This window comes from Gracilinanus agilis, chromosome 4, assembly GCF_016433145.1.
Source record: "Gracilinanus agilis isolate LMUSP501 chromosome 4, AgileGrace, whole genome shotgun sequence".
NCBI lineage: Eukaryota > Metazoa > Chordata > Mammalia > Didelphimorphia > Didelphidae > Gracilinanus > Gracilinanus agilis.
Window position 1 is genome coordinate 190793536 of NC_058133.1, and position 22246 is coordinate 190815781.

At 40.2% G+C, this 22246-nt stretch overlaps 1 protein-coding gene across 1 annotated transcript; it reads left to right on the plus strand.

The window, feature by feature from the left end:
• The first annotated feature begins 2756 nt into the window (after window positions 1-2756).
• LOC123247600 (keratin, type I cuticular Ha4-like) lies at window positions 2757-16572 on the plus strand. Its single transcript, XM_044676543.1, has 7 exons — window positions 2757-3272; window positions 6250-6332; window positions 7880-8036; window positions 9291-9452; window positions 9548-9673; window positions 12697-12917; window positions 16434-16572. Exons 1-7 carry the CDS (start codon window positions 2757-2759, stop codon window positions 16570-16572), a joined length of 1404 nt encoding a protein of 467 aa, XP_044532478.1.
• Window positions 16573-22246: the final 5674 nt, after the last annotated feature.

Sequence of the window (22246 nt, forward strand, 5' to 3'; positions counted from 1 at the left end):
CTTCCTTCCTTCCTTCCTTCCTTCCTTCCTTCCTTCCTTCCTTCCTTCCTTCCTTCCTTCCTTCCTTCCTTCCTTCCTTCCTTCCTTCCTTCCTTTTCCAGATAACTTTAGCAATCTTTCTTCCTATAAAGATGACACAGAAAAACAAAAGTAGATTTTTTAGATTATAGGGAGAAGCGTTTAAACTTAGCTTCTCTTCTGCAGGCAGAAAAGCACATTTAAGAAGAAAACACAAGGAAATCTGTAGTTCCTGGGGTTTTGTGCTGATAAAGGAAGCAAGGTAGGAGCCAGCTAGATGGCTCAGTGGATAGAGAGGCAGGCCTAGGAACAGGAGATCCCAGGTTCAAATTTGACCTCATGTACTTCCTAGATAGGTGACCCTGGACAAGTCACTTAACTGCCTAGCTCTTGTCATTCTTCTGCCTTACTTAGTATGGATTCTAAGACTGAAGGTAAGGGTTAAAAAAATTTTTTTTTTGTTTAAAGGAAGTATAATAGAATGGAAAGGCAGCTGGTCTCAGTTAGGAAAATTTGGATTCAAATTCCACCTCAGTCACCTATTGGCTGTGTAACTTAGCCGTCTCAATGCTCTAGGTAGCTCTCTAAAATTACAAGCTGCTGAGATCTATCTTTTTTGGAGTTTCTTCTTTTTGGGAGTTCCCTAGATCAACAAAAATCACAGGTCCTGTCTCTTTCCATATCCTAAAGAGTATTGGATAAGAGCCTATATCTATCATGGCCTTTGATGAAGCTCCTTGAGGGGCTGATGGCAGTGGTCTGGCCTTTGCTTGGGTTCATCAGTTTTTCCTTTAGCCCTTCTTTGTGCTCTTGAAAATCTAAGTGAAGGTTCTTCCTTGGATCATGTATTTAAAACTAGAAGGGATCTTGGGGGAGGGAGGGATAGGAGAAGTCACCTAGTCTGCCTTTCATTTTATAGGTAAAGAAATGGAGGCCCAGAGAGAAGGCTGATGATTTGTCTGATATCACGCTGTGGGAGAGAAGGGATTCAGACCCTCGTCCTCTGATTTCAGATGCAATAATGTTTCCACAGCACCCTCTTGCTTCTTTGTTCTTTGAATTCCATTTCTAGTCATTAGTTATTTATGTGATGTGAAAGAAGATTAGTAGGACTGGGAGTCAGTCAGTCAACATGCATTTATTAAGCACTTACTATGTGCTAGGCAGGGTCAGTTAGGTAGTTCAATGGATAGAGTTCAGGAAGGCTCATCTTCTTGAATTTAAATCCAGGCTTAGATACTTAGTAGGTGTGTGATCCTGGGCAAGTCACTTAATTTGCCTCAATTTCCTCATCTGTCAAATGAGCTGGAGCAAGAAATGACAAACTGCTTTAATATCTCTGCCAAGAAGATCCCAAATGGGGCATGAAGAGCCTGAGATGACCAAATAACAACAACATTGTGATAGACACGGTTATGATCATCAAGCTTTAATTCTAGTTTCCGTGCCACTCATTCGCCATATAACTTTGGACAAATTGCTTCACTACTCTGAGACTCTTAATTTCCTAATCTATCAGACGAGGTAGGCAGGCTCTCCTTTGTGTAATCTCCAAAGTCCTTTTCAGCTCTGGTACCTTATGATTCAGCCCGAATTACTCACTACATAAAAGAGGTAGTTTTTCAGTTCTTGGCGTTCTGTTCCCAGGTTTTGTTTATGGTATGTGTGGGCTCACTGGTTCCTATCTGCTTATTTATTCTCAGCGTTTGATTTATTCCTCCTTTTATATCATCCCTATCCTAATTGATTCAATCTTACATAGTTGGCTATTTCTCCTTACTGCCCTTGATGCAGAACCTTTTATACCCTAGAATTTAGTTTCATTTAATTCTCATCTTTATCCATCTCCCAATTGGATCTGACTTGATTTCTTCATTGATGTCCTATGAGTTTGAATTTCTCTGTTAATCTACATGACCACAAATGATACTTATACCTTATGCCTGGACCACTGCTCTTCTGTTCACTACTACATTTTTCCCCCCAGAAGTTTAATGGGTCTTGGAGCGTCTATGGTAAATCCAGCCCTGCAGGGGACAGATTCATTGCCAGGGTGTGTCTTCTTTGAGACTAAGTTAGCAACCTTAGTTTCTACTTCTCTTTTAAGATCCCTCCTTTGGGGCTCCCTTTGACTAGTGGTTTGCACAAGATACTGAAGAACTGAGAAGAAAGTGTGGGTTTGGGGGGCTTTCCTTTCCTCTTTGGAGCCTCCTTTCCTGCCTGTTTCTTTTTCTTCATTCCCCAGATCTTTCTAAGCTTTTTTCTTCCCAAGTATCCCCAAACCAAGCTGAACAGATCATCATTCTCTGGGAATACACCCCACCTTCTCTGGGAACCTAGAAAGACAGATGAGTGGGTTGCTTAATCTGAAGGCAATGCCACACCCAGATAGACACTGGACAGTCACACAGGGAAGCGGAGCTCATTTTTGGGCTTGGGTGATAGGTCTTTGAAGAGATAACATGAAACATTTCTTTCAGCAACAAATGCCAGTAATAGGGAGTCCCCGGGCAGTTAAATGGCCCTTTTATGAGATAGGGAACTGCTCATGGGAGACTGAAAACTGACTAATAGGATGTTCTGATGATAATAGAAATGAGGATTAATAGGGGGGAAACTTATTGTATTGCATCGACACCCACAACAGATGATGTATAAAAGGTGTGAGAAGGAAGTTCAATTTCCACATTTGGATAGCCTGCCCTTGGCATACAACAGAAATATCACTTTCTAGGACCATGACTTCTAGCTGCCGTGGAAACAACTCTTCTCGGGGTTCTCTTAAGAGCTGTCTGAAGCCTTCAGGTCGAAAGGCTGTTTCAATAGCTAGTCACCCTGGGAGCTCTGTTCCCCGCAGCTACCCTTCTCCTAGCACTAGATCCAGTCCTCACCTGGCAAATAGCTATCAGTCCAGTGATAATCTCCCCCAGACTTTTGGGTCATCTTCAGACCAGCCAAGTCTCCGAACCTTGCCCAGATGTCATTCAATGAGTTCTCTTCCAGGAGCTCATAACATCCCTGCCAATGTTGGCATCTGTAGCTGGTTTGGTGACGTGGCTCTCAATGGCAGCGAGAAAGAGACCATGCGCTTCTTGAATGATCGTCTGGCCAACTATCTGGAGAAGGTGCGGCGACTGGAGCGGCAAAACGCAGAGCTGCAAGGCAAAATCAAGGAATGGAGTCATTGCCAAGTCCCCAACATGTGCTCCAACTATACCTCTTATTTCAAGACCATCCATGAGCTTCAATGCAAGGTAAGGAGAGGCTTTTGAGCTCTGGAATCAAATAGGAGAAAGCAGAAGTGTTGGCAGAAGAACCTGAGAATGGGATTGGGAATTCTCTGGGTTGAAAGGGAAGAAAAAAGTAGCATTGTCCCTAATTTTAGACCAATGGTTCTTTTTTAAAATTAAAAAAAAATTAAATGGAAAGATACTTTATATCTTAGTAGCAACTCTAAGACATCAGGGAAATGGGTAGACAAATGGAATTAAATGACTTGCCCAGAGTCACACAGTTAGGAAGTACAGACTAGGGATTCTTTTTTTTTTTTTTTTATTTTTTTATTTTTTTTATTTTAAACCCTTAACTTCTGTGTATTGACTTATAGGTGGAAGAGTGGTAAGGGTAGGCAAGTGACTTGCCCAGGGTCACACAGCTGGGAAGTATCTGAGGCCGGATTTGAACCTAGGACCTCCCATCTCTAGGCCTGGCTCTCAATCCACTGAGCAACCCAGCTGCCCCAGACTAGGGATTCTTAACCTCATTTTGATGTCATGGACTTCTTGGGCTGCTTAAGCCCCATTGACTCCTTAGAATCATGTTTTTAGATTTATAGGCTAAAATACAGAAGATTACAAAGGAAACCAATTATTCAGGGTGTCCCCAAAGTCTGAGTACAATTTTAACCTTTGTACTAGGTAAGGTTTTGGGCACATATTGTATTGACAAGATGACAGCTACATACATATACATATGTATGTATATGCATATATTCATACTAATATATAGGTACATGTATATGTTTCCCTAAAGAATCAATGCTTTAGAGTGATAAACATCCCTTGGATACAATTCTAAATCTAGTACTATCAAATAAGCCTTTCATTATTCATCTCTTAATTTATATTAGTGTTACTGCTAAAAGAGATCTTAGAGATCATCTGATCTAATACCCTGCCCTTCTCCCAATTTAGTCCATTGCTCTCTTCAGTCACCACTGTTCTGGGCCTTTTAATATGTGAAAGTCACTCTGATGCATTCATTAATTTTGCTATAATTGGATTTTCATGCTATTTAAGGTCACCACATCCATCCATTCAACAGATACTTCTTAGACACTTACTATATGCAAGACATTTTAGGGAATACAAAGATATATGAGACATACTCTCTCCCTCCTCAAATTTTCCTAGAGTATGCTATCTGGATCTCTGCTTTGCCCCACAACAGTTTACCTTGGAGTTTATTTATTTGTATACATGTGTTTTAGCTTTCTAGCCACAGTAGCATCTAAGTTCCTCTAAGGTAACTTTTTATCTTCACATTCCCAATACCTAGAGTGCTACTTGGCACAGATGGTACAGGATGGATACATTTGCTATTGTATTGAAAAAAAAAAAAGGACCCTTGCCCCAAAGAAGCTTGTGTTTTGTAGAAAGACCTATTAAGTTTGTATAATTTTGGGTAATAATTAAATAATATTTCTAATGTACCTATTTTGTGTGAGACTGTGCTAGGTGCTTGGGTTACAATGGTCATGCCAATATTTAAATAAGGCATCCCAAAAATTCTGGTGCAGTTTTAAGCTTCAATAGCCTTGTGAATGTGATAGGTCATTTGATTTCTCTGAGCCTCAGTTTCCTCTTATGTAAAAAGGAAATAGTAACACGGGGACTACCTGTGTGAGGAAGGAAGGTACTTTGTAAAATAATATATAAATTAGAATAATTATTGTTCCCTCTGAATCTGCTTGGTGTCAGGAAAACTAAATATATACATATATACATATTTATGTAAGGACACCTTGCATAATAATAATTACTGACACTAATATGACTTTTTAAACATTTCCTAGTGCTTTCCATATATTCTCATCTGCATCTCACAACAATTTTATAAAGTAGTTATATCTATATCTATACTTATACCTATAACTAACTATATGTCTATGTCTATGTCTATGTCTATGTCTATGTCTATGTCTGTCTATGTCTTTACCTATACCTATACCTATATCTATATCTAAAGGTACCATGGATAGGGTGCTGGTCCTGGAGTCAGGAAGACTCATCTTCCTGAGTTCAAATCTAGTCTCAAACACTTATTAGCTTTGTGTCCCTGGGCAAGTCACTTACCCCTGTTTACCTTATTTTCCTCATCTATCAAATGATCTATAGAAGGAAATGACAAATCACTCTAGAGAACATGAACAAGAAAATTCAAAACATAGTCACAAAAAGTCAGACATGACTAAAAACTACTGAACAATAAGAAAAACCCTTTCAATACCCCTATTTTACAGATGAGGAAGTCGAGGTGTAGAAGAATTAAGTGCTTTGCAAGTTTCTGTGTTGAGATTTGAACCTCTGACTCTATATTGAGCCCTTTATCCACTATTCCATGTTACATCTGGGAAATAGTCTCTTCCATTTAAAATCCAGAATGAGAAATGTACCTATGGACATGGTGAATGGAGAAATTTGCTTTGCTGGACTCTGCATACCTGCTGTGAGATTTTTGTTTTTTGTTTTTATCATCATTCAATTTAGGAAATGGCAACAGGGGAAAAGAGATATTAATATAAGAGTTCTTAAAACTTAAAAAAGAATAATCTCATCCTTTATTTACATGAGAGCTACATTTAAATAATAAAAAAATCTCAGTACATTAACTTAAACTTTGATTTTGTCAATATCTGGGCACAGATATTGTTCAGTGGCACAGTAGATAAGAGTGCTGGACTTACACAAAGGTTAGCCATTATTATTATATATAACCCTTTCCTCCTCCCTCCTACCCCATCTCTGTCCCTCAGCATTGCTTATTACAGATGTAGTTCAGGAAACCTTTTGGACCTGCTTTATGACTAAAAGTAGAAAAGTAAAGGACTTTAATGAGATTGCCTAATTGTGTAAGAGATTTTCCTCCATTGATAATATGAATTAGGAGGCCTCCTTATGGGGATTGGGATATATTCCTCTAAGAGCTTTACAGTTAACCTCTCACTTCTAGCTCCTGTGCTCAAAGGCAGAGAACTCCAAGTTGGCCGTGCAGGTTGACAATGCCAAACTGGCTACGGATGACTTCATGACTAAGTAAGTCTGCCTGGAACAGGACTGAGAATTAATTGCTGACTGCTTGACATTCCTAGAGATAGTGTAGGGTGATTGAAAGAACACCACAGTGAGGCATTTATGTGACCCAGAAGATAGAGAATCAGACCTGGAGATGGGAAGTCCTGGGCTCAAATCTGGCTTCAGACACTTCCTAGCTTTGTGACCCTGGGCAAGTCACTTAACCCCCATTGCCTAACTCTTACTGCTCTTCTGCCTTGGAACCAATACACAGTATTGACTCTAAGACTGTAAGGGTTTTAACAAATAAATGAATGTTTGCTATTATTGTGAGACAATAAAAAGTAACTTAGGTACCTACAAGACATATGCACATAAGATGGAAGATAATTTGAGATGATAAGGCACTGGCAGGGATTGGGAATAACCTCCAGTAAGAGGTGGGAGTTGAGTTGAAACTTAAAAGGATCCAAGGAGTGCAGCTAGGTGGCAGAGTGCGTAGAGCTCCAGACTCAGAGTCAGGAGGACCTGGATTCAAATGTGGCTTCAGACGTTTCCTAGCCCTTGCCTTTCTGTTTTGGAGTCATTACTAAGATAGAAGGTAAAGCTTAAAAAAAAAAAAGGATCCAGGGAAACTCTGAGGTGGAAGGGAGGGATTGAACCATTCAAATCATGGAAGACATCAATGTGCAGACACTAAGCCTGGAGATGGAATATTGTCTACATAGAATAGTAACTTAACAAACTAGTGTAGATGGATTATGGAGGGGAATAAAGTATAAGAAGATTGGAAAAGTAGGAGGGATCTAGGTTATGAAGAGCTTGAAATGCCAAACAGGAATTTATTCTTTTTTTCCGAAACTCTTAACTTCTGCCTTAGAATTGATACTAAGTATTGCTTCTTAAAATTTTTATTTGTTTATTTTTATAAAAACCCTTACCTTCCGTCTTGGAGTCAATACTGTGTATTAGCTCCAAGGCAGAAGAGTGGTAAGGGCTAGGCAATGGGGGGTCAAGTGACTTGCCCAGGGTCGCACAGCTGGGAAGTGTCTGAGGCCAGATTTGAACCTAGGATCTCATGTCTCTAGGCCTGGCTCTCAATCCACTGAGCTACCCAGCTGCCCCCATAAGTATTGATTTTAAGGTAGAAGAACACTTCAAGGGCTATGCAATTGGAATTAAGTGAGTTGCCCAGGGTCACACAGCTAGGAAGTATCTGAGGTCAGATATGAACCCAGATTCTCCTCATTCCAGGCTTGGTGCTACCTAGCTGCTCCAGGAATTTATTCTTGATTTTTGGTAATAGGATCTATTGTAGCTTAGAGAGTTGTGGTGGTGGCAGTGGGAGGTCATTGTAAATTCCTTGAGAGCAAGGGCTATACTTCATCCGTCTTGGTATTCCCCATCATTCCTGGAACATTTCGGGAAAAATTCAGTAATTATTTACTGATTATTTTTAAGTAAAAAAAGTGCTCCTACACAAATTACATTAGTTAGAGAATAAGACAAGCAGTTATTTGGAGTAAATGGTCGCCATTTTGGATACTCACCCATCTTTATACATGTAGATACAAGAGTGAGTTTTACCTTCGCCAGCTGGTTGAGACTGACATGAACAGCCTTCAGAGAAGCTTGGATGACCTGACCCTAGCCAAGAGTGACTTGGAATCACGGCAAGAGTCATTGAAAGAAGAGATACTATGTTTAAAGAAGAACCATGAACAGGTATGAGGTATTTGATAATGATACAAATTGAGAATGCATTAGACAACCAAAACTCATCTGGTCCAGCCCAATCCAATCTAGTCCAGCTCAATCCAATCCAATCTAGTCTAATCTAATCTGATCCAATGGATTCTGGGCTAGAAACTAGGGATACAAGGAAAAGATGAAAAAAGTCTCTGTCCTAAACTTCCAGTCTACTGGGGTGATACAGCATGTAAACGGAAGTACATATATCATCATTTGAGGAGGAGGGACTACCAACTAATAGAATAAGGGAAGCCTTCCCATAGCAGGTGACACAGGAGCCAAACATTGAAGGAGAGAAGGGATTTTAAGAAAAGGAGGTGAGGAGAGAGTGGGAATCCAGATTAGGGAGTGGGAAGGGCAGCCTGTGCAAAGATATGGAATTAGGATATGGTAAGTAAGACAATCAGGCAAGAAAAACTCTTTTTTTCTGCTATGGTTGGAGGGACTGGTCTCCATAATGGGGATTCTTTTTCCTTTAAATATTTGAACATGTCTTCCCCAGGTGTAAAGTGTATTACCTAAGCATCTAATTGTGCATGTTTCTGAGCAAGGTGCTGCCAAAGGGAGCTGTGCAGACATTTGGGGAAAGGGCAGGTTATAATTTAAGAAATGCACACATACATATACAAGGCAAAGAGAATTCCTTTACTATAGGCTTCAAATTGGAGAAAACTTATCCACTATCAAGTCCATCCCATTTCTTCCTTCCTTCCTTCCTTCCTTCCTTCCTTCCTTCCTTCCTTCCTTCCTTCCTTCCTTCCTAGAAAGGAAGAAACCAAAGTTGTCTAGGGAAGAGAAATAACCTGCTTAAAGATACTAGTAAATGGCAGAGATGAATTTTAGATTCAGATCCTTGGATTTCAGACCAAATGTTCTTTCTATTATGCCCATACCATCTCTTATGGTAGGGCTGGAAGGCAGCCTTGACAACACTGAGTTCATTTTACAGATGATGAAATGGAGGTCCAGAGAGTAAAAGTGATTGTCCAAGGCCACATATCTTCTAGTTAGCTTCCCAAACAAGACTCTGATTTTTTTACTTCAAATTCAATGATCTATGAAGAATAGGGAAATAAATGCCAAGAGGATGGTGATTCAGGAGAGAGGATAGCTTTCTTTGTGGGTTTGGGGAGTAAGTTCTAGCTTCCCAACAGGGAAATCAGTTACTTCCTCAGGGAATCTGTGAAATGTAGGATGAACCAATGCCTGACCCTTCTGCCTCTCTAGGAAGTCCACAACCTGCAATGCCAGTTGGGAGATAAGCTCCGTATTGAGCTGGATACAGCTCCACCATTGGACCTTAATCGGGTGCTGGGTGAGATGCGTTGTCAGTATGAGGCCATGTTGGAGACTAACCGCAATGATGTGGAGCAGTGGTTCATCGCTCAGGTGCGGGCAGTGGGTCCAGGGTCCAGGAAGTGGCTGCCATCTTCCTAGAGGTGCTTCTACCTAACTCTATCCTTCTGCTGCTTGTTGTGTTTCAGAGTGAGGGCATCAGTCTGCAGGAGATGTCTTGTTCAGAGGAGCTACAGTGCTGCCAGTCAGAGATCCTGGAGTTGAAACGCTCTGTGAATGCTTTGGAGGTTGAGCTGCAGGCTCAGCACAAAATGGTAGGCCAACTTTAGCATTGGTTTATTTTAATTTCTTAGAAATGTACAAAGATGGAGCTTCTTGGAAGAAAAATATTTGGATATCTTGATGGGTTATAGAGATCCTGCTCTATAACCAGAGACTTATCTGAGTGGCCTAGGGTGGTCGTCGGATGTAAATAATGAAACAGATTGGAAGCACGGCTTGTTAGCTCATAGTGCTCCGAGGTATAACGGAGTCACCAGTTTATTATAAAGGAAATTAAAGATCCCCTTCCCCAAAAGCCCAAGAAAGTTTCCCACAATTACAGAGAGCAGTATTTTTACTATAGTCAAAACAAAAGCCTTAGAAGCCTCCAGGTATAGATAAAAACCTATGCTAAACTATCAACTACATGTGTTATCTTTAAGTGGAGCCTGGGACATCTCCTTAGGCCGGAAAGCCCCTGAAGTTCTCAGCCTTGATGGCATTAAACAATTTTTTTGAGCCTCATTATTTTACTTTAATTCTGGGCAAAATGCCCTGCCAAGGGTTTGGCCTTGGCTATTCTAGGCAGCTGCATTCTCCGTCAAAGGGGAACAGTGTTAGCCCCCCTCCTGCTGGATTACTGAGAGCCCAAAGCTTTTTCAATAAGACTATAATGCATTTTAAAGAAAGGTGAGAATTATGAAAGGAATGAAAAGAGGAATCTCAGATTTTTATCTTACATAGCCCACTCTGTCTCGACAATGATAGGGAGAAAAATTCAATACATGGCTCTGCGGGTCTGTATTGATCTTTTGAGGGGGTCCAGATAAAATTTCTACTTGAGATTCTAATTTCTCTTAATAGCTCCCAACAACAGGTCAGTGGTTAAACTGTCTAAATTACATATCCTCCCTCCCTCCTTCTTACTCTCCTTCCCTCGTTCCCTTCTTCCCTCCCTCTCTCCTTTCCTCCCTCCCTTCTTCCCTCCCTCCCTCCTTCTTTCTCTTCTTCTCTTCCTCCCTCCTTCCCTCCCTCCCTTCTAACTTCCCTCCCTCCTTCTTTCTCTCCTTCCCTCCCTTCCTCCTTCCCTCCCTCCCAACCTCCCTTCCTTCCTTCCTACCTCCTTCCCCCCACCCCTTCCCATGTATATAATCCTAGTAAAGGAAACTTTGATTTGGTGGAATATTTTTGCATCTTTGTTTACATAATTATAAATTGCTTTTCAAAATAGTTTTGTTGATTCATAGCTTTAATAATAATGCACCAGGGTCTATAGGCAGTAGTGTGCTTATCCCTTCTACCATTGAGTTTTCCCATCTTTTGTTATTTTTCCCAGCTTGCAGAGTCTGAGGTGAAACCTCAGGGTTGTTTTGATTTGTTTTTCTCTTTAATGTAAACTAATTACTTGGAAGATTCCTTCATGTGGTTGCTAATAGTTTGCAATTCTTTTGAGAACTGTTTATATCATTTGATTACTTATCTATTGGGGAAGAGTTTCTAGTATTATCTTATTTCTATATCATCTGATAATTGTTTATATATCTTGGATATCAAATCCTTAACTGAGAAATCTGATATAAAATGTTTTCCCCCATTAGCCTGTTTCTCTTCTTAGGCTAAGTGCATTCATATATACAAATATATATAATATAATAATATATAATTCATATATTTATATTGCTATTTAAACCCTTAGCTTCCATCTTAGAATCTAGAAGAACAGTAAGGGCTAAGCAATGGGGGTTAAATGACTTGCCCAGGGTCACACAGCTAGGAAGTATCTGAGGCCAGATTTGAACTTAGAACCTCCTGACTCCAGGCCTGGCTCTCAATCCAATAAGCCACCCTAGGTGCATTCATTTTGTCTGTACAGAAGGTTTTCCATTTCATATAATGAAAGTTATGTATTTTATCTTTTGTGATTGCCTCTATCCCTTGTTTGGTTAAGAAAACATGTGCTTATAGACGTGAGAAGTATATGACGTACTTTCCTTCTATTTTTTAAATAGTATGATCTTTAATATTTAGTCACATTCATTTAGAATGTATTTTGTAATATGGCATAAGGTATTGGTGTATCAGGGGAAGTCAGGTGGCATAGTGGATAGGGTGCTGGGCCTGCAGTCAGAAAGACTCATCTTCCCGAGTTCAAATTGGGCCTCAAACACTTAGTAGCTGTGTGATCCTGGGCAAGTCATTTAGCCCTCGTTGCCTCAGATCCTCATCTGTTGAAAGAGCTGGAGAAGGAAATAGCAAACAACTCTAGTATCTTACCAAGAAAACCCCAAATAGGGTCACGAAGAGCCAGACTTGACTGAAAAATGATGATAACTGGCATGACTAATTTCTGCCAGATCACTTTCCCATTACCCCAGTAATTTCTATCCAACAGGGAATGCTTTTTTCAGTAATATATTTTCCACTTTATTAAACACAAGGTTATTGATTCCAATTATCTCCTTTGTCTGTTCTGTTCATTGATTTATTTACCTTTTTATTTTTTAACCAATATCAGATGGTTTTGACAATTGCTGTATTTTAATATATTTTGAGATCTGGAAATGTTATTCTTCTTTTGTCTCTACCCCTTTTCATTGTTTCCTTGAAATCTTTTGTTTTGCCAAATGAATTTTATTATTTTACCAAGTTCTAGAAAGCATCCTTTTGAGAGCTTTATTTGATAGAATTATTAATATTATAAATTAATTTGGTACTCTTGTCATTTTTACTATATTGGTGCCACATTCCTTCTTCCATTTCTTTTCCCCTTGTAACCATAGAAAGACTACTTGGCATCCTCACTGGACCAACTGGAGACTTTTCTAGACTACCCACTTATTTTCTATTTTTCATTTGTGGAGGCAGTGTGACTTAATGGACAGAATGCTGGGTTTGGAATCAGGTTTCTCACCTCTGACTCAGGACACATCACTTAATCTCAAACAAATTCTTGGGAGTTATCTCTTAAATTATAGATGGGCTGTGACTTGTGTTGGTGGAAGGCATTAACTGGCTGAGAGTCTCCATATTGGTGAGGTCACAGATCTTTCTCACACATGCATATTTCTCATTTTAGAAAGATTGTTTGGAAAATTCATTGACTGAATCTGAGACTCGCTACAGCACTGAGCTGGCCCAAATGCAGTACTTGATCAGCAATGTGGAGGAGCAGCTGGCCGAGATTCGGGCTGACCTGGAGAGGCAGAACCACGAGTACCAGGTCCTCCTGGATGTTAAGGCCCGGCTGGTGTGTGAGATCTCTACCTACCGAAGCCTGCTGGAGAAGGAGGACAGCAAGTAAGAACTTTCTGTTGGTGATTTTTGGCAAAGCCCAAGACAGATATTTGAATATATCTTGATGGCTCATACTTCCTGGCAGAAGTGAGATTCATGTGAGATCTTCATCAAAGGATTGTGGATTATAGATCCAGAGCTGAGGGGCCTCAGAGGCCCAACCCTCTCATTTTACAAATGAAGGAAATGAGGCCTATGGAGTTGAGTGACAGGTACTGGAATTAAACCAATCACCTCTGACCCATAGAACCAATGGTCATCCATTGTGCCACACTATCCTCTAGGAATTAGACAGGTCATAAGTGCTGTGTGAGGTTAGGGAAAATAGTGTAATGGAAAAGTGCATGGGGGTTGGGAAGCTAAAGGATATAGGTTCAAATCCTCTCTCTACTTTCCTGCTCATGTAGCTAAGGCCTCCTCCTATCAATCAATCAATCCCTATGTTTATGGATTCTAACCTAAGGATAATTTTTTCTTTTCATCTCACACTTTGGAAAAAGAATAGGCTTAGGCAATATGGGCAGCTAGGTGGTGCCTAGCATGCTGGGCCTGAAGTCAGGAAGACATGTTCCTGAAGTTATTCTGGCCTTTGACATGTACTAGTTGTATGTCCTTGGGCAAGTCACTTTATCCTGTTTGCCTTAGTTTCCCCATCTGTAAAATGAACATGAGAAGGAAATGGCAAACCACTTCATTATCTTTGCCAAGAAAACCCCAAATGGGGTCATGAAGTATCAGGCACAACTGAAACAACTGAGCAACTAGGAACTCTACCTATGATTTCATTGGTATTGGGAAGCCCCAGATGAAGAAACTCATTCTCTCAAAGCAGGTTGGTGCCTTTTTTTTTTAAATTAAAAAATTTTTTAAGCCCTTGGTAAAGGTAGGCAATGGGGGTCAAGTGACTTGCCCAGGGTCACACAGCCAGGAAGTGTCTGAGGTCAGATTTGAACCTAGGACCTCCCGTTTCTAGGCCTGGCTCTTAATCCACTGAGCTACCCAGCTGCCCACTTGGTGCCTTTTTTGAAATGCATAGTCTTAGAGAGTTGCCTAGAACACTGAGAGGTGAAATCACTTGCTCAGAATCACACATCCAAGATGTGTTAGAGGTTAGGATTTGAAGTCAGGTCTTCCTGTCTGGGAGGCTTGTTCTCTCTCCACTGTTTCATGTTTACTCTGGAAGAAAGGCTCAAAGAAAAGGGTGGAAAAGCAGGTGAGCTGGTTGGCTGAAGGTTCTCTTTTATGAGCCAGCTTTCGTGTTATTGTTGAGCATTCAGTCATGTCTGACTCCTTGTACTTCCATGGACCATAGCAATGCCAGGTCCTTCTATCCTCAACTGTCTCTTGAAGTCTGTCCAAGTTCATGTTCATTGTTTCCATGATACTATCTATGCATCTCATCCTCTGCCATCCCCTCTTCCTTTTACCTTCCATCTTTTTTTAACATCAGGATCTTTTCCAGTGAGTCCTGTCTTCTCATTATGTGGCCAAAATGCCAATTTAAAGGGTTAACTCCAGTGAATTTCCATGGATAGAGTGCTGACCATGGAATTGGGAAAAAACTGGGTTCAAAAACTGCCTCTGATAAATAACTCTAGATATGGGAACTTGTGGAAGTCAATTTAATCTCTGTAAGCCTCAGTTTCTCATCTGTAAATTTCTATAAATTGAAGACAGAATGCAGTAGAAGGTTGGTTGCTTCTCACTCTAAATGAACGAGCATATTCTTATTCTATGTGAGAGGAGGTATACCCATCAAGTTGGCCAATGAGTAAGGAAATTCCCTGATCAAACTCCTCTCTCACTAATTTCTTTGAAACAGTTTCTCTCTTCTGTTAAATGAGAGAGTTGGACCATAAGGTCTGGGTACCTTTCCCACTCCATATTTATTATCTGATTACCTGAATTAGAATCCTGCCTCTCTTCTTTTCCACTTGTATGAGTTTAGACAAATTACTTAACCTTTCTAGGTTTATTTCCTTATCTAGTAGCTTCTTAAGGGTAGGAGATAATTTTTTCTTTTGTCTTTGGATCATCAGTACTTTGTTTAGTAGCTTGATCATTGTGGATATAGTTTTTTAAACTCTTACCTTCCATTTTTGAATCGATACTGTGTATTGGTTCCAAGGCAGAAGAACAGTAAAGGCTAGGCAATGGGGTTTAAGTGACTTGCCCAGGGTCACCCAGCTAGGTAATGTCTGAGGCCAGATTTGAACCTAGGACCTCCTGTCTCTGAGCCTGACTTTCAATCCATTGAACCACCTAGCTGCCCCACTCATTGTGGATATTTAATAAATGCTCTTTAGATTGGTTTGAATTGGATCTGTTAAATGGGAAGGACAGACCAGATGGACTCTTCCTTCTCCAGTTAGATCTCCTTCAAAGAAGCCCCTTTTTGTCTTTACCAAGGAAGAATGCCAGACTGTGTGTTGGTGGAAAGTATTATCTTTTTGAGTTTCCCTATCCTGGTAAAGTCATAGATCCTTCCCATACTTGCATAGTTCTCATTTTGGAGAGATTGTTTGAAAAATTGATTGACTGAATCTGAGGAATATCTTACTCAAAGTCCATTTGGAGGGGCAACTAGGTGACACAGTGGATAGTGACAGGCTTTGGAGTCAGAAGGACCTGGGTTCAGTTCTGACTTCAGACATTTCCTAGCCGTATGACCTTGGGCAAATCACTTAGCCCCAAGAGACCAGCTTTTATCTCTCTTTTGCCTTGGAACAAATACTTAGAATCAATTCTTAGTCAGAAAGCAAGGGTTTAAAAACAAAAACAGAAAACCCAAGTCCATTTGGAATTCTTAATGCTTCAGAATCTTGAAACATTCACCTTTATGTTACCTAGGGAGATCCGGGTTCAAGTTCTGCCTCTGAGACATACTGACTGAATGACTCTAGACAAGTCACTTAACCTCTGTTTGCCTCAGTTTCTTCATCTGGAAAAGGTGGATAATAAGAGCACCTATCTCCCAGGGTCGTTGTGAGAATGAAATAAGATAATACTTGTAGTGCTGTTAGCATTGTACCTGGCACACATTAGGCACTTAAATATTTATTTCATTCCTTCCTAAAATCTTAGCTCAAATCTTTCTAAATGCCTATTCTCTTCAAGGTATGGAAATTCCTGTTTTAACCCTTCTTTGTGCCTCAATTACACCCTCCCCATCTTTGAAACAGAAGGAGTTAATTCATTCCTTCCTTTTTCCAAGGAGAAGACTTCCTCAGAAGGCAAGGTGGTATGTGCCAGGGCAATTTATCCCCTTCATTACTTTCTTGAGAAGGGCATATCAAGGGTAGAAGGTATAAATTGAACTCCTGGACCCTGTGCCTGGAATCATACATCACAAATTTAAAACTGGAAGGGACCAATGAAATCACAGATCTAATAAATGTCTTTATGTTCCTTTACATTGCATACAAGCTTAGTTCCTTGAATGATTCTTAGTTTCTCCTTTAAGCTTTTGAGATTTCTATGCCAACAGTTAAAAAATTCCTTTCTTTTTGTCTTCCACAGACTTCCAAATAATCCATGTGCAACTTCCTCATGCCACACACCAAGAACTCCCTCTTTGAGGTGCTCTCCCTCTACTCTCCCAAAGAGCCAAGGAGTTGTCATGGCCAGCAATAGAGCCTTCACACAGGGGCAGTTCTGAGATGCCTACCTTTTCAGAAGAGGAGGAATAAGAGGAGGGAAGAGAAAGATTCCTTTCTGGGGTTGCCATGTTATAGTATATCTTACCAGCCTGAGTGTTCTACTCATATACTCCATAATGAATCTGTGCTCTCTCCATGTTATGCAACCTTTAAGTCAGTCTATGTTTTGGTTTTTGAGGAGTTTTCCTTATGGTGCTACTTTTTATCTTTCCTGCTTCTGAGTTGAGACATAACTCCTCTTGTCTTTGACCAATAAACTTAACTTCAGTTGCATGTACATTTTGGGTGTTACTGATATCCATTTACTTCAATGCTCTGGTGATGTGGATGATGTGATGATTCTGGGTCTGGATCATCAAAAGTTTTTCCAGAACATGTTGAAGCAGGATACTTAGACTAATCCAGTCTAATTTAATACAACAAGCATTGTTTAAGTGTTTATTATATACGGGGTAGGAGGAATCATGGTATGAGAGACAAAGAAGATTGGACTTGTTGTCAGAAGGATCTGAGTTCAAAGTCTTGCCTTTGACATACACCAGTGTGACATCAGACTACTTAACCTCTCCATACCGCAATAAATTACAGATGAATTACCTATCTGCTAGGGGCAGCTATGTGGTAAAGTGTATAGAGTGCCAGACCTCAAATCAAGGAAGACTCATTTTTCTGAATTCAAATCTGGCCTTAGACACAAATTATGAAGACTCATCTTTCTGAGTTCAAATCTGGCCTTAGACAATTATTAGTTGTGTGCCCCTGGGCAAGTCATGTAATTCTGGCTCAGTTCCTCATCTATACAATGATCTGGAGAAGCAAATGGCAAATCATTCCAATATCTTTTCCAATAAAATCTCAAATGGAACCACAAAGAGTTGGAGATGACTGAAAATGACTGAATAGTCACCTGCATCACGAGAGGGAATTTTTGTACCAGGAGTCCCCTACCCTAATGAAATCATAGTTTCTTGCTCCCCCCCCCCAAAAAAAAGAAAAACCAATAAATTGCTCAGGGTAGGCACTGTGTTGAGTTTGGGGAATAAAAAAGAGCAGAAATCAGTCTTTGAGTATTGGGATGTGTAAGGAATTAAAATTAAGGGTTTGACTAAATATGTGAGAATTCTAAGATAATACTGTGGTCACCGATTTAAAAATATTATAGCTCAAGTCAAATTGACTTTCAGTAGCTTTATTTACAAAGAGGTGGGAAGAGTGAAAGCAGAGAAATGTAAAAGAGGGTAGAGTAAGAAGTCTAGCCTATCACCCTAAATGTTGCTCTGGTCCCCAGCTCATCCTAGTCAGGGCTTGTTAACCCCTCAGCTTAAGGACTCAGTGGTGAATTAAACCAGAGTTCAATCCATGTGGCCTCTTCCAAGAAGGGGAGGCCTCTCTGGAACTAATCTCTCCAGAAGCCAGGAAAGAAGGGTCAGCTTCTCACTCATCCAGGTCAAAGTTCCAAAGGAGAAGATCCAGGAGCAATCTTACCAGAAGCAGTCCAATAGCCAGAGTCCCAGGTTGAAGTCCCAAGTCATAACTCTAAGCCGCAGTCCCAGTCCAAGATCCTCCAAGCTGAAAATTCAGGCCAAAGACACCTTGGACAGGAAGTTCAGGATTTTTATAGTCCTTTTTCCATGTCACTTCCTGTCCCTTCCTCTACTTTATGGAGCCAATTGCAGTCTTTAAATTTGCTTAACACTGCCCAGGGGGTGATCAGTTGCTTCTGGAATTTACACCCACTTTTAGCAAGTACCTTGCAGACCTCCTCTATTTAGTGTTAAGTAGGGGTGTTTTCAGTTTTTGTTGGTTAATTTAAAAATAGGCAAGAGGAGAGTTAATTCTAGCTTCCCAGAAGGTATGATATGTAAATAATAATAATAACATATGTGATAATTTCAGAGATGATATTCTTTGAGAGATACTATTTCAGAGAGATAAATTAGAGGGATGAGGAAGCTGGGGGAGAGGGGGAAGGGAAGCGGTGTAGATGAGGAGTGCAGAGTCCTTCCAAGTATGGGAATTGCCTGACTACAGAGTCTTGACCAATTCTACTAAGAAGTGACAGGTCTAATTAATTATTTTCTAGTCAATTAAAAAATATTTATTAAGTGTCTACAATATGCCTGGCACTGTGCTAAGTGCTGGGATACCAATAAGTAAAAAAGAGACAATTCTTGTCCTCAAGGAATTTATAATCTAATGGGGGAAAACAACACAGAAAAGAAAGCTGAAAAAGTGTTGGAGCTCCTGGGAGTTCCCAGCTGTAGAATACTTGGTATGTTGTTCCACTTATCCCCGGGAGGTGATGGCATGTTATTCCCTGGAGTTAAAGTCAAGCAGAATTACTGATGATGAAAATAAAGTTTTCAAGTGGCAGAAAATAAAAACTTACATTTATTTGTTTTTAAACCCTTAACTTCTGTCTTAGAATCGATACTAAATACCAGTCCCAAGGCAGAAGAGTGGTAAAGTCTAGGCAATGAGGGTTAAGTGACTTGCTTAACAGGCTAGGAAGTATCTGAGGCTAGAATTGAACCCAAGACCTCCCATCTTCATGCGTGGCCATCTAGCCACTGAACCACCTAGCTACCTCCACATTTATTTTTATATTTGTGATTTTCCTTACAGAGGGCTTTACTGTGGTGGCTCAGAGGAGTCACTGAGCAATTTGAAAAGTTACCTTATTAATTTATCTAGATTACTGAGTATGAGTCTTTGTTTGGAGGTGTTTGTCATTTCTTTGCTGATTCGGTTTCAGAGACTGGGGGGTTGCCTCCTGAGGATTGGCTCATGTTCCGCAGGTGGGAGGGTAGACTTGACCCCTTTCTTAGTTTAAAAGTGTGGTAACTAATCCAGTGTCTAAGGTCAGATCTGAACCCAGGACTTCCCATCTCTAGGCCTGGCTCTCAATCCACAGAACCTCCTTATTGCCCTCTCCTTTATACTTTTGAAGAAAAGGCAGCAATTTGTCTAAGGTCACCTTGCATAGAAAGGTAGGAGTTAGAATTCCAACTTGAGTTTTTTGACTTCAAGTGCAGAGTTCTTTTTATTACATCACAGTGACCAGATCTAAGAGACCTAAGAGTTGAGAGTAATGTATTCTAATTCTAACTGGGTTCCTGCTTTCAGAGGACTCACATTCTAATGGGGCAGATTGCACAGATAGAGGAGAGTTTAGCTGTAATGCAGGTGGAAAAGCTCAGTGGTCCTTAGTGTGGCAAAGCAAGTGGTAATGCATCTTTTAAAATGCCACATCCATCAATCAAACTATATCTGTTTCTTGAGTTGAACAGTGACAAGAACTTTCTCTTCTGAGCTTCAGTGACTGTTGTTTTCTGAGGTCTGTAACAGCTGAAGAAGTTGCCAGCAGGACCCACCAAGGCAGCTCATACCTTTATGGAACAATTCTAGGGAGTTTTTCTTTATATTTCAAACATACAAATTTTGACAGTTTCTACCATTGTTCCCATTTCTTTCCCATAATTCTGGAACTAAGCAGAACAAGCTTAATCCTTCTTCACCTGACTTCTTCACCTATTCTTTAAATACTTGAAATCAAGGAGTATGTTTTGTCCTTTTGCTCCACAAAGCCTCTTCTCTAGTTCTTTCAGCTTTGTATGGCCTCCAATCTCTCATTCCTTAGTTCCATGTTTCCTGCATGCCTGCCTTCCTATCTTTGTATTTTAAGTTTGAGCCCACTTTCCAGGGATTTTGTGCTTATATTCATTCATTCATTCATTCATTCATTCATTCATTCATTTATCCATTCATTTATCCATTCATTCATTCATTTATTTTTAAGCCCTCATCTTCCATCTTGGAGCCAATACTGTGTATTGCCTCCAAGGCAGAAGAGTGGTAAGGGTAGGCAATGGGGGTCAAGTGACTTGCCCAGGGTCACACAGCTGGGAAATATCTGAGGTCAGATTTGAACATAGAACCTCCCGCCTGGCTCTCAATCCACTGAGCTACCCAGCTGTCCCTGTGGATTTTGTGTTTATAAGGGGAGAAATGCAGTTGGATTAAGGGGTGTTTTTGTATTATCTATTCTTGATATAGTTTTGGTTATTGTTGTAAATAACCCTTTGTAAGTGTTAATGGATATAAACTAGATGGTCAATGTTTGCAATGTGCATATTGGATGGATTTTTGTGAATAATAATGGTATTAGAAGTCACAACCCCTCTGAGTTACCCCTAGAATATTGAGCAGATAGTCTCCCTTTGGGGATCCAAGCTGCTGTTGTAGGGAGAGAAGTATTTCACTTGGGACTAAAGGCTACCTTCTAACTCCTGGCCTTGGGATATCTTTTCACCCTTCACAGAGTACCCACCAAATTATGGTGTTGGTGTTGGATGAGATGTTCATTTGTTTAACTTTACTGGACTCATCTCTTGTTACTAACAACTATAGTAGACTCCTCTTCTAACTCTGGTGATGGAGTGGACTTATGATGGTTCTTCATTTCTTTTGAAGTCCTCATGGTTTTACCCTAGTTAATTCTATTCTGGATACATATTCACCTAAAATCAGGAAATAATCATTGCAAAAGAAATAGACATCAAACATGCCCAGGGAGATATGGTGACTGGATAGAGATAAAAATGACTAGTCATTTTTCCCTCCATCTTAAGGCTCACAGGAAGTATTCCCTAATTCACAGCCAAAAAGGAGAAGTTCAAAAGGGCTGAGGGATGAGTACATGGATCTCTTTGCATTCAAACTTGGTTCTGACTCTGTGCTTCCTGAATTATTAGACCTGGATCCTTCATCAACCAGAAAACTTCTGAATATCACAAAGCATGATCCCAGTCACTAAGGGCCAGAAAACGGACTCCCTAATCCTTCATGTATTAGACTGGAACCAGGCAAGGAATGTTGCACGAATTCATTAGGAAAGGCAAATTCAAACTGCTTAAAGAACTGGGCCTTCATGGACTGTATCTCATTTTGACTGTATCTCATAGGAGTGTATCTTATATTTTGAGACTGAATTTGATGCAGACCACTTTTTTAAAGAGGAGTCTATATCCTGTCTCCATTCTTCAACACTCTGCACTCTGGCTTTTGCCCCTATAACTCTACTGAGGTGGTTTCCTCATCACCAAATCCAATAGCCTTTTCTAGTCCTCATTTTGTAGAATTGGCCCCTTGGCTATCCCCTTCTTCTGGATAGTCTCTTCTTCTTTGGATTCTATGACAAGAAACTCTGCTCATTCTCTTTCTACTTGTCTATTCTTTATCTGCCTCCTTAATTAGCTTTATTTCCACCTGACCCAACTCTTATAGGTTGGCAATCCCCAAGGCTTTGTCCTTGGCTCTTTTTCTTCTCTTTCTTCACTCTATTCTTTTATTATCTCATCCACTCCCACAGTTCCAACAATCAGTGCTAGCAGCAATCAGTGCTAGCAGATGGCTCCCGTTCATCTGCCAAGTGCTATTTATTCTAATTTTCCAATATCTTGCATCTTCCTCCTCTTTTCCATTCTTACTCCTACCACCTGACTTTAGGCCCTTATTATCTTTTTTCCTGTTCTTTGAAATAGATTCCAAAATTTTTTTTAAACATTTATTAATATTCATTTTTAACATGGTTACATGATTCATGCTCCTACTTTCCCCTTCACCCCCCTCACTCACCCAACCCATGGCAGATGCACATTTCCACTGGTTTTA

Coding starts and splice junctions, on each gene's coding strand:
- LOC123247600 (XM_044676543.1), top strand. CDS start 2,757: ATGACTTCTAGCTGCCGTGGAAACAACTCTTCTCGGGGTTCTCTTAAG. Junction 3,273..6,249: donor TCCATGAGCTTCAATGCAAG/GTAAGGAGAGGC, acceptor TCTCACTTCTAG/CTCCTGTGCTCAAAGGCAGA. Junction 9,453..9,547: donor AGCAGTGGTTCATCGCTCAG/GTGCGGGCAGTG, acceptor GTTGTGTTTCAG/AGTGAGGGCATCAGTCTGCA.